The sequence below is a fragment of the Staurois parvus genome, unplaced genomic scaffold, assembly GCF_062004578.1.
Source record: "Staurois parvus isolate SC_StPar_1 unplaced genomic scaffold, SC_StPar_1.0 ptg003446l, whole genome shotgun sequence".
In the NCBI taxonomy this organism is placed as follows: domain Eukaryota; kingdom Metazoa; phylum Chordata; class Amphibia; order Anura; family Ranidae; genus Staurois; species Staurois parvus.
This window is the reverse complement of record NW_028321242.1, coordinates 82,672-95,648: the sequence shown is the minus strand read 5'-3', so window position 1 is coordinate 95,648 and position 12,977 is coordinate 82,672. Positions and strand designations below refer to the sequence as shown.

General features: G+C 43.3%; 1 protein-coding gene across 1 annotated transcript in view; it reads right to left on the bottom strand.

The window, feature by feature from the left end:
• Positions 1-5,689: 5,689 nt before the first annotated feature.
• The window catches only part of LOC149428167 (C-myc promoter-binding protein-like), a gene marked incomplete at its 3' end in the record, with an annotated part of 41,528 nt that continues 34,240 nt past the window's right edge, over positions 5,690-12,977 (bottom strand). Inside the window, exon 4 of the mRNA XM_089667640.1 lies at positions 5,690-5,759. Coding sequence (XP_089523766.1) covers positions 5,690-5,759 — 70 coding nt within the window. The remainder of the gene's footprint in view (positions 5,760-12,977) is intronic.

Sequence of the window (12,977 nt, the reverse complement as noted above, 5' to 3'; positions counted from 1 at the left end):
TCCCCACTGAAATGATTAGAGAACGAAGCAAAAACACATAAGAAAAGCACCTGCGCCGTGTTTTTGGTGCGTTTTTTTGAGTCATGTACAAGTTTCACAGGTGCATGCTGGGTAATAAGCACCCAGAAAAATACACCTGAAATGTATAAAAAAAAAAAAGCACCAAAAATGCATATGTGATTTTACTGCATTTTTTGCATCACAGCAGTGTGAAAGCAGCCTTATACGCCTTATAAGAATTTATTTAAAGGACAGTTTTACATTTACAGACGTTGTCCTTTAAAGTGATATTAAAAGGGTGTTTTTTTTCCCTTTAAATAACGAAATGTAAAATGAAAACCGTAAATAAAAAATAAATGTATGTCATCACATGGACTTAAAGCGATAAAGTTTTTTTTTTTTTTTTAATAACATACAGGTCAGTTACCTGCTCTGTGTAATGGTTTTGCACAGAGCATCTCCAATTCTGCTCTCCTCAAGTCCCCTGCCGAGGCTCCCCCCCTGCAAGCCGCTTGCTTCAGGGGCACTCATGCATGCTCGCTCCTGAGCCCTGCTCAGTGTGCGCCCAACCTCCCTTCTCACTGGCTGTGATTGACAGCAGTGGGAGCCAATGGCTCCCAATGCGGTCTCTGCACCAATGAGGAAGCAGAGAGCCAAAGAGCATTTGCTCTTGTGCACATTGCTGGATTGAGATCAAGCCCAGGTAGGTGTATGGGGGGGGGGGGGGTATGGGAGAGCTGCATGCAGAAGGTTTTGGTTTTTTTTACGTCAATGCATGGAATGCATGAAAGCAAAAAAAACATAGGTTGTAGTGTGTAACCTGCTCCAGTACATGTGTTCTGTAACCCCTGATCCCCCCTCCCGCCATGTGACAACGGGTAGGGGATCCACTCCCTGCACCCACAGTCCCGTTTTGAAGACACAAGCACAGCCACATCATTCATTCACAGGGATTCTTTAATCAGAAAACAACAAGTCCCATCTGACACCACAGCAGACAGACTTGTTTGAATGGGCCGCCATTGTACGGATTAGCACACTCGTAGACAATTCACACTACCTCCAGCTTACAGAGGAACAGGCTGAAAGGATAAGTTCACCTTTGAAACATGTTACATGTTCCACCCATTTTTAGGGTGGAACGTGTAACATGTTCCAGCTCCTGCAGCGCTCCCCTCGATCCATCCCCTCCCTTTTACAGCAGATCAGGGATCTTCTCTCCACACCAACTGTCAGACTTTGAAAACAGCGCGGCCGTGTGACCACATTATTATTATACAGTATTTATAAAGCACCAATAGTTCGCTCAGCGCTGTACATTACAAAGGGGGACAGAACATGTGACAGAACAATACCAATACAATGCAAAACATGAGGGGATCGAGGGCCCTGCTCCTTGGAGTTTACAATCTAGGAGGGAGGGGATGGTGGCACAGGAGGAGATAGCTGTGGGGGATGGGGTAGTAGGAAGAGTGGAGGAGGTTGGCAGGTTAGCAGGGGGTGGGGTCAGCTTCCCTGAAGAGATGGGTTTTCAGGGTGCGCCTAAAGGAGAGGAGAGTAGGTGATAATCTGATAGGTGGGGGCAAGGAGTTCCAGAGGATGGGTGACACCCTGGAGAAGTCCTGGAGGCGGGCATGGGGGGAGGAGACCAGGGAACTAGAGAGAAGGAGGTCTTGTGAGGAGCGGAGTGTGCGTGTTGGGCGGTACTTGGATATTAGGTCAGTGATGTAGTTCGGGGCAGTATGGTGGACGGCTTTGTACGTCAGTGTTAGGATTTTGAATTTGATCCAATGTGCAGTCGGAAGCCAGTGGAGGGATTGGCAGAGGGGGGTGGAGGACACTGAATGGAGGCCAGTGGAGGGATTGGCAGAGGGGGGTGGCGGAGACGGAGCGGTTGGAAAGGTGAATGAGTCTGGCAGCCGTATTCAGGATGGACTGAAGCGGGGATAGCCAGCGGCGAGGCAGGCCAGTGAGGAGGGAGTTGCAGTAGTCGAGTCGTGATATGATGAGGGAGTGGATGAGCTGTTTAGTGGTTTCTGGGGTTAGGAACGTGCGGATTTTGGCGATGTTGCGGAGGTGGAGTCTGCATGAGTTTGTTAAAGATTGGACTTGGGGCTGGAAGGATAGGTTGGAGTCCAGAATGACACCCAGTACTCTGGCCTGCGGGGCGGGTTTGATGGTGGCGTTGTTGGCCGTATCATTCACTCAAAGAGTTCTATGAATGAATTAACTACATCTACTGACATGTGTAAACATGTGACATTTGATCTCCAATCCCAGAAGACGCCAAATTTTGGAGAAACGCGTCGTTAGAGCTTTCTGAGACGTCACCACGTTCCGGCCGATGGTCTGACACCGCAGAAATTTTACATTTGTATACTGCTTTTATGCACCTTATCTATGTAAGTGCAATACTTTAACCACTTCCTGTCCGGACACTTTCCCCCCCTTCCTGACCAGGCCAATTTTCAGCTTTCAGCGCTATCACACTTTGAATGACAATTGCGCGGTCATGCAACATTGTACCCATATGAATTTGTTACCATTTTTTTGAGACAGATAAAACTTTATTTTGGTGGTATTTATTCACCACTGGGATTTTTATTTTTTTTGCTATATAAATGAAAAAGTCCAAAAACTTTGAAAAAAAGGCGTTTTTCTTATAAAATTTTGCAAATAAACAATCTTTCTTCATAAATCTTCAAAATTTAGTCGGTTATCTTTTTAGTAAAAAAAAATAAAATAACCCAAATTAGTTTATAACCAAAAATTATAATTTAAAAAAAAAAGTTTTTACATATTTAGTTAATTTTTATTTATATTATTTATGGTTTTTTTTTACATACTGTCACCCTAGCAGTATAGTGTCACCATAGTGACACTGTACTACTTGTGTGGGGGGGGTGAAGATTTTTTTTTTTTTTTTTTACACCGATTGCTTTTACACCCATAAAGCCTGTGAAAGCAATCATTTCTCCTCTCTGGCTGCATTCTTGCAGCCATTGAGAAATAATGTGTGATCTGTGATTGGTCACAGCTTGTCACATGGTACAAGGCTGTTGTGAATAGCCCTGTACCATGTGACCTCTGTGATCATTCACAGATTTCACTAGTAGTAAGCAATGATGTCAGAAGTGACATCTTGTTTACTACTGTTCATGTGATCACTGATTGGCCAATCAGTGATCACATGATCGGGACCTCACACAGAGGTCCCGTACAACGATCGGAGGACACAGCGGGCGTCGGATCGCGGTGCCGCAGGCTCCCAGGGGGCGCGCACAGCCTGAAAATGTGGGTGCCATTTATAAACGGCAACCCGATCCTGCACTGCTCCCGTCCGGCCGTTTATGTACATGGGCCAGAAGGAAAGTGGTTAATAAATCTTTTGTTAGTTTATCAGGTCGTACCAGGGGAAGACTGACAACTCATGGGGCCCCCGGGCAATAGGGGATCATGGGGCCCGTGTCCTTGCTCAAAAAAAGCCTATGAAAAAGGTACCAGGGGCATCTCATGGGGCCCCCTACTGACCCCGGGCCCTCGGACAGTGCCCAAGTTTCCAAATGGTCAGTCCGCCCCTGGGTCGTACTATGAAGTTTCTTCTTTTGTTTTAAACCTTTCCTTACATGGTGTGGAGAGCTGTTTGGTGTGAGGAATCCGTCGAGGTGAACCTGCAGTTGTTCATTCATCTCCTTGATTCTGCTAACATGGGTGTCAGTGTTGGATCTGAACATCATCTGCTCGTTTGATCTCTTGATTGGAGATCAATGTGTGTGGTAAGAGGCTGATTTTTCTGTTGTGGCAAGCACTTGGGGACACCTATACACTTCTGTTGGAAGATTTTTCAGCATGCAGCACCGGATTTGGGACTTTTCTGTTTATTCACTTTATCAATTTGGACTTTTTATAGTACTTTAGCAATATATTTTTTTGCCATATAATCATTTATTAATATTTTGTGGATATATTGATTTTAGATATTGTATTTGATTGTTTAGTGTACAGCGCAATCGCTTTATATATGAACTACATGTACTGACAGCCTTTGTGGCTGACGGCTTGAAGTTTTCAATGAATGAAGGGGGCGCTGGTGAGCTCTCTAATAATTCATTAATTCTTCCTGTCCGTGTAACTGCCTGTAGAAGCAGACAGCTTACATTGACAGTCTGCAGGAGCTTTGTATTGTACCCGTGACCTTTGATTGTGGGTCCAATGCTTTACAGCAGGGGTCTCCAAACTGCAGCCCTAGGGTCGGATGTGGCCCTTGCTATCCTTTTGTCTGGCCCATGGGACACTATTCCTCCAACTGAGACCAACAATGGGGCAGTACTTCTTCCCATGATACCAGTGATGGTGTATCATTCTTCCTACTAATACCAATGGTGGGGCACTACTCCTCCCACTGACCAACAACCCTGAGGCCATGTTTATTCTCACTGATGCTGGGGCCCAGGACATTTACTGTCCCCACTGATCCTAATCGGGCCCTCCTAAAGTCTGATGAACAGTATACTGGCCCTTTGTTTGAAAAGTTTGGAAACCCCTGTGTAACGGAACTGGACCTCGACTGCACTAGGGTATTATCGTTAGACTCCCGCTTCCCTGTCCGAACACAGATCCACAGACACCACCGCTGACCATACAAGACGAGACAGCACCAGACTTGTATTAAAACAGGAAATGGACTGACAGACACAATATATATATGCACAGGGCGGGGCAATACATTTAGTAACAAGAGACACGCAGCTGACACCTCCCACCAAGCCAATACACAAACACATACATCCCATAATAGTTTGCTCCCAAGCAAGACACAATAGAACAATGGGACCACTTGGCAGTAAACAATGAACAACCCCCACACCCCACCTATACATGTCTACACAATATCAGGACATTCCACCCTGTACCCCTAACAGGCACAGGGTGAGTTGTGGCGAAACTGTTCTGCCTGGGCATCCTCGTGCGGATTGATGCGTCTCAGCCAATGGTCCCCTTGACCAGCAAGTCTTCCAGTGCTCTGCCAAGGCAGGTATTAGAGCTCAAAGACAATCCTTCCCTGCTATCCCACACCATGAGTCGGAACTTCATGTAGGGTGAAATGACACAATTGAACAATGGGACCACGTGGCAGTAAACAATGAACAACCCCCACACCCCTCCTATACATGTCTACACAATATCAGGACATTCCACCCTGTACCCCTAACAGGCACAGGGTGACTTACACATAATAGGGATATGGGGAGCTGAGACAGGGGTCTCTCCACCTCTCCAAAGTGAGCTGGGTTCCATGGGCCCCCCACCCAAAGTCACTCCCGTCACACCCTGCTTTACAGGCTCCTAATAATAATAATAAAAAAAAAAAAAAATAATAATAATAAATGCACATTTTTTAATCTGCAAAAAAGAAAAACGTGCATTTATTTATTTATTTGTTTTTTTTTTAAAGGCGAACTTCTCCTTGAAAGCTGGAGGAAGACAGGACCCTGAAATTGCACCCGTGATCTGCTGATTGTGGGTGCAACACTTTGCAGGCTCCTGTTGCAAAAAAAATAACATATACATTTTATAACCTGCAAAAATGCGCAGTTATTTTTAGTAAAAAGGTGAGCTTAGCCCTCAAGGTTATTTTCAGAGTTTTTTTTTACTGCTAAAAATATTTACAAAAATAATGTTTGCTTACCGGCTTTATAAGATACTGCATTGGTTTTAGCAACTGACTTTTTGTAGCAGAGGTACACAGCTGAGCCCCACTGAAAACAGAGGAAAACACCAAAATAAGGAACAGTATATGATCAGAACATCCATCTAACAAGCAGGCTATTTATAGCAACACAAAGCTTTTTTTTTAACATTAAGAAAAAAAAACAAAAAAACAAAAAAAAAACAGACATCACAGTTATATTCAGCAGCCACAATTAGTAGGTTTTCTTAGCTGCACAATTCTTTGTTAAACCAGAAAATGCTGAAATCTAAGATGTAAGGTTCAATAACATGACATTCTCAAACAGTGCAGAGAAGTTTCATGTTTAGATATCTTTCTGATATATATTTGTATATATATATATAATTTATTTATTTCAGGTACTTATTTATCGCCATCAATGTACTCCGCGCTTTACATATATATTGTACATTCACATCAGTCCCTAACCCTCAAGGGGCGTACAATCTAAGGTCCCTAACTCACATTCATACATACACATACTAGGGACAATTTAGACAGGAGCCAATTCACCTACCAGCATGTCTTTGGAGTGTGGGAGGAAACCTACGCAGGCACAGATAGAACATGCAAACTCCAGGCAGGTGGTACCGTGGTTGGGATTCGAACCAATGGCCCTAGTGCTGCCAGGCGGAAGTGCTAACCATTTAGCCACTGTGCTGCCCATTATATAGGGGCAGCACAGTATGTATACACACACACACTATGTTGTCAAAAGTATTGGTCGGCCGGCCTTTCCACACACATGACCATTAATGGCCCCCCAGTCTTAGTCCGTAGGGTTCAATATTGAGTTGGCCCCGCCCTTTGCAGCTATAACAGCTTCAACTCTTCTGGGAAGGCCGTCCACAAGGTTTAGGAGGGTGTCTATGGGAAGGTTGGGCCATTCTTCCAGAAGCACATTTGTCAGGTCAGGCACTGATGTCGGGGGAGGAGGCCTGGCTCGCAGTCTCCGCTCTAATTCATCCCAAAGGTGTTCTATGGGGTTGAGGTCAGGACTCTGTGCAGGCCAGTCAAGTTCCTCCACCCCAAACTGGCTCCTCCATGTCTTTATGGACCTTGCTTTGTGCACTGGTGCGCAGTCATGTTGGAACAGGAAGGGGCCATCCCCAAACTCTTCCCACAAAGTTGGGAGCATGAAATTGTCCAAAATATCATCTTGAGAGTTCCCTTCACTGGAACTAGGGGGCCAAGTCCAACCCCTGAAAAACAACCCCTCACCATAATCCCCCCTCCACCAAACTTTACACTTGGCACAATGCAGTCAGGCAAGTACCGTTCTCCTGGCCACCGCCAAACCCAGACACGTCCATCAGATTGCCAGACAGAGAAGCGTGATTGGTCACTCCAGAGAACACGTCTCCACTGCTCTAGAGTCCAGTGGCGGCGTGCTTTACACCACGGCATCCGCCGCTTTGCATTGCACTTGGTGATGTAAGGCTTGGATTCAGCTGCTCGGCCATGGAAACCCATTCCATGAAGCTCTCTACACACTGTTGTTGGGCTCATCTGAAGGCCACACCAAGTTTGGAGGTCTTTAGCTATTGACTCTGCAGACAGTTGGTGACTTCTGCGCACTGTGCGCTTCAGCATGCGCTGACCCCGCTCTGTCATGTGACGTGGCCTACCATTTGGTGGCTGAGTGGCTGTTGTTCCCAGTTGCTTCCACTTTGTTATAATCCCACTAACAGCTGACTGTGGAATATTTAGTAGCCAGGAAATGTCACGGATGGACTTATTGCCCAGGTGGCCACCTATCATGGGACCACGCTTGGAGTCACTGAGCTCCTGAGAGCGACCCATTCTTCCACCAATGTTTGTAGAAGCAGTCTGCATGCCTAGGGGCTTGACTGTATACACCTGTGTCCATGGAGGGGATTGGAACACCTGAATCACATGATTGGGAGGGCGGGGCCAATATTTTTGGCAACATAGTGTATCTTTCTCTCTCATATATATATATATATATAGACCTGGTTTAACAGGCGGCACAGTGGCTTAGTGGTTAGCACGTTTGCCTTGCAGTAAATGGGTCATGGGTTCAATTCCCACCCATGGCGCCTCCTGCATGGAGTTTGCATGTTCTCCCTGTGCTTGCATGAGTTTCCGCTGGGTACTCCGGTTTCCTCCCACACTCCAAAGACATGCTGGTAGGTGAATTGGCTCCTGTCTAAATTGCCCCTAGTATGTGTATGTATGAATGTGAGTTAGGGACCTTAGATTGTACATCCCTTGAGGGTTGGGGACCTTAGATTGTACGCCCCTTGAGGGTTAGGGACTGATGTGAATGTACAATATATACAGATATCAAAGTACCTGAAATAAATAAACCTGTGTCAGTTGGTCTCTCCCATTCTGCTCAGTCAGGTTCTAGGTTCACGTGCATAAGCTCTTTCACTGCATTTATATTCCGTTTCCACCACCCCCTCTGCCAATCCCTCCACTGGCTCCCGATTGCCCAACGGATAAAATTCAAAATGCTAACATTGACTAAGAAGGCTGTTCATAACACTGCCCCAAACTACATCACCGATCTGACATCCAAATACCACCCAAAACGCACTCTCTGCTCCTCACAAGACCTTCTACTCTCTAGTTCCCTGGTCTCCTCCTCCCATGCCCGTCTCCAGGGCTTCCCCCATTCTCTGGAACTCCCTACCCCAATCCATCAGACTGTCACCTCCTCTCCTCACCTTTAGGCGCACCCTGAAAACCCATCTCTTCAAGGAAGCCTACCCCACCCTCAGCTAATTACTGAACTCCTCCACTCTTCCTACCACTCCATCCCCCACAGCTATCTCCTCCTGTGCTACCATCCCCTCCCTCCTAGATTGTAAGCTCCAAGGAGCAGGGCCCTCGAACCCCTCGTGTATTGAATCGTATTGTTCCTGTGCTGCCTCGTGTATTGTCTCCCATTGTAATGTACAGCGCTGAGCAAACCGTTGGCACCATATAAATCCTGTATAATAATAATAATTTACACAGAGATCCCAGAGGGTCAGGAGCGCTCAACTATCAAAGCACTGAGGTCTGTATGTAATAAAGTGAACAAACAAAATCATCCTTCTGATGAAGAGAGAGCTGACTTACGGGTAGCTGCACTTCCCAGGAACAGGTTGAACGCTGAGAATCAATATTTGCAGTTGACACTGAACACCAGGAGATAAAAGATTTACCATTTAAACTGTTCTATAAATACAAGGACTGTACCGAAAGTGATGCAAAAGTGCGTATAACTTTTTTTTAACTTACGTAGGTTGCTCAAATTTCACATGTTGGTGGAGTAACTCTTCCTCTATAGAAGGGGTGTTCAACCTGCGGCCCTCAGAGCCCTCTGATGTGGCACTCGACCTCAAACAATGGAAGCGCAATGCCCACTGTCTACAACCTATTGTGATGTGGGATTGATGACCCCCCCATCCCAGTGCAGTAGAGTTCATTGAGCCGGCAGCGGAGGAAGCAGGCGGCCGCGGAGAGCACTGGAGCCACATAAGCAGATGTTTCCTCTAGCACCGCCTCCAGTCCCAGGTGGAGGGATACCAAGCGCACTTCACCTGGGACTGTCCTAGCAGCCTGGAGAGCAATGCCAGCAGAAGATGGAAGAGAGAAGAAAAAAAAAAAGGGTCAATGTATTAACCGCTTCAATACCGGACACTTTCACCCCCTTCCAGTCCAGGCCAATTTGCAGCTTTCAGTGTTATCACACTTTGAATGACAATTGCGCGGTCATGCAACACTGTACCCATATGAATTTTTTAGCATTTTTTTGAGACAGATAAAACTTTATTTTGGTGGTATTTATTCACCACTGGGATTTTTATTTTTTTTGCTATATAAATTAAAGTTTTTCAAGTAAATAATCTTTTTTCATAAATCTTGGCCAAAATGTATTCATCTATCTTTTAAAAAAAAAAAAACAAATTAGTTTATAACCAAAAATTATACAGTTTTACTTTATTTTTTATATTATTTGTTTTTTTTTTAACATACTGTCACCCTAGCAGTACAGTGCCACCATAGTGACACTGTACTACTTGTGGGAGGTGATGAAGATTTTTATTTTTTTTTTTTTTACACTGATTGCTTTTACACCCATAAAGGCTGTAAAAGCAATAATTTCTCCTTCTCTCTCGCTGCATTCCTGCAGCCTTTGAGAAATACTGTGCAAGCTGTGATTGGTCACAGCTTGTCACATGGTACAAGGCTGTTGTGAATAGCCCTGTACTATGTGATCTCTGTGATCATTCACAGATTTCACAAGTGGCAAGCAATGTCAGAAGTGACATCTTGTTTACTACTGTTCATGTGATCACCGATTGGCCAATCACTGATCACATGATTGGGACTTCACACAGAGGTCCCGTACAGCGATTGTTGTTCTGCTGTGTCCTCCGGACACAGCGGGCACCGGATCGCAGTGCCGCACACTCCCAGGGAGCGTGCACAGCCTGAAAATGCGGGTGCCGTTTATGAACGGCAACCCTCTCCTGCACTGCTCCCGTCCGGCCGTTTATGTACATGGGGGGGACGGGAAGTGGTTAATAAATCTTTTGTTAGTTTATCGAGTCGTACTATGAAGTTTCTTCTTTTGTTTTAAACCTTTCCTTACATGGTGTGGAAAGCTGTTTGGTGTGAGGAATCCGTCGAGGTGAACCTGCAGTTGTTCATTCATCTCCTTGATACTGCTAACATGGATGTCAGTGTTGGATCTGAACACCATCTGCTCGTTTGATCTCTTGATTGGAGATCAATGTGTGTACCATGTGATCTCTGTGGTCATTCACAAATTTCACAAGTAGTAAGCAATGATGTCAGGAAGTGACATCTTGTTTACTACTATTCATGTGATCACTGATTGGCCAATCAGTGATGACATGAATCGTGACCTCACACAGAGGTCCCGTACAGCGATCTGTGTTCCGCTGTGTCCTCTGCATTCCCCCGCATCGGCAGCGCTCCCATCCAGCCGTTTATTGACATGGGCCAGACAGGAGGAGATTAAACATCACATAAATGCGCTTTTGCAATGGGCATATTAGCACCTATAAAAGGGTTACCAGCTATTAGGCTGCTTTCACACTGATCTGCGGGTGAGCTGCACTGAGCTATAGACTCCTATTATATCCTGCGGATTTGGTGAGCTTTCAGATATATCTGCAAGATATAATAGAAGTCTATGGAAAAAGTATATCTAACCCGCAGGGGCACTACGTTGTACCCACGCAGGTCAATAAAGGATTCCAAGCAGAAGCAATGTGCCATCATTGAGTTCTTGATGAAGGAAAGATGCAGGCTGTCCCACATCCACAGGTTGGGCACCCCTGATGTAGTCTGTAGGAAAAGTATAGAGTCCACAAACTGGGGGATATATCTGAAAATCAATCAATCCTGAAGTACTGACGGCCAATCTCAATTCTTGAGGCCCCAAAACATCAGGACAGTACAAACGCCCCCCAAATGATCCCTTTTTGGAAAGTGGACAGTCTGAGGTATTTAGTAACAGGCATGGTGAGTTTTTTTTTTGAAGTTGTCATTTTTTGGAAAATAAAGAAATGAAAAACATTTTTTTCACCGTAACATCCTGTCAGTAGTGCACTACAGTGTCATCATATAACTGGTGCGGCGGTGATCAGGGACACTGACTCTTGACAGTATGAAAAAAAAAACAACTTTATTTACGATTTTTTTTTTCTCAAACCCTGTGACCATAGTAATATAATGTGACCGTAGTAATATAATGTCACCGTAGTAATATAATGTGACCGTAGTAATATAATGTGACCATAGTAATATAATGAGACCGTAGTAATATAATGTGACCATAGTAATATAATGAGACCGTAGTAATATAATGTGACCGTAGTAATATAATGTGACCGTAGTAATATAATGTGACCGTAGTAATATAATGTGTCCATAGTAATATAATGTGTCCATAGTAATATAATGTGTCCGTAGTAATATAATGTGTCCGTAGTAATATAATGAGACCGTAGTAATATAATGTCACCATAGTAATATAATGAGACCGTAGTAATATAATGAGACCATAGTAATATAATGTGACCATAGTAATATAATGTGACCATAGTAATATAATGTGACCATAGTAATATAATGTGACCATAGTAATATAATGTGACCATAGTAATATAATGTGACCATAGTAATATAATGTGACCGTAGTAATATAATGTGACCGTAGTAATATAATGTCACCATAGTAATATAATGAGACCATAGTAATATAATGTCACCGTAGTAATATAATGTGACCATAGTAATATAATGTGTCCGTAGTAATATAATGTCACCATAGTAATATAATGTGTCCGTAGTAATATAATGTGTCCGTAGTAATATAATGTCACCATAGTAATATAATGTGTCCGTAGTAATATAATGTGTCCGTAGTAATATAATGTCACCATAGTAATATAATGTGACCGTAGTAATATAATGTGACCATAGTAATATAATGTCACCATAGTAATATAATGTGTCCGTAGTAATATAATGTGACCGTAGTAATATAATGTCACCGTAGTAATATAATGTCACCATAGTAATATAATGTGACCATAGTAATATAATGTCACCATAGTAATATAATGTGACCATAGTAATATAATGTGACCGTAGTAATATAATGAGACCGTAGTAATATAATGAGACCGTAGTAATATAATGTGACCGTAGTAATATAATGAGACCGTAGTAATATAATGTCACCATAGTAATATAATGTGACCATAGTAATATAATGTCACCATAGTAATATAATGTGACCATAGTAATATAATGTGACCGTAGTAATATAATGTCACCATAGTAATATAATGTGACCATAGTAATATAATGTGACCGTAGTAATATAATGTCACCGTAGTAATATAATGTGACCGTAGTAATATAACGTGACCATAGTAATATAATGTGACCATAGTAATATAATGTGACCGTAGTAATATAACGTGACCATAGTAATATAACGTGACCATAGTAATATAATGTGACCATAGTAATATAATGTGACCATAGTAATATAATGTGACCATAGTAATATAATGTGACCATAGTAATATAATGTCACCATAGTAATATAATGTGACCGTAGTAATATAATGTGACCATAGTAATATAATGTGACCGTAGTAATATAATGTGACCATAGTAATATAATGTGTCCATAGTAATATAACGTGACCATAGTAATATAATGTGTCCATAGTAATATAACGTGACC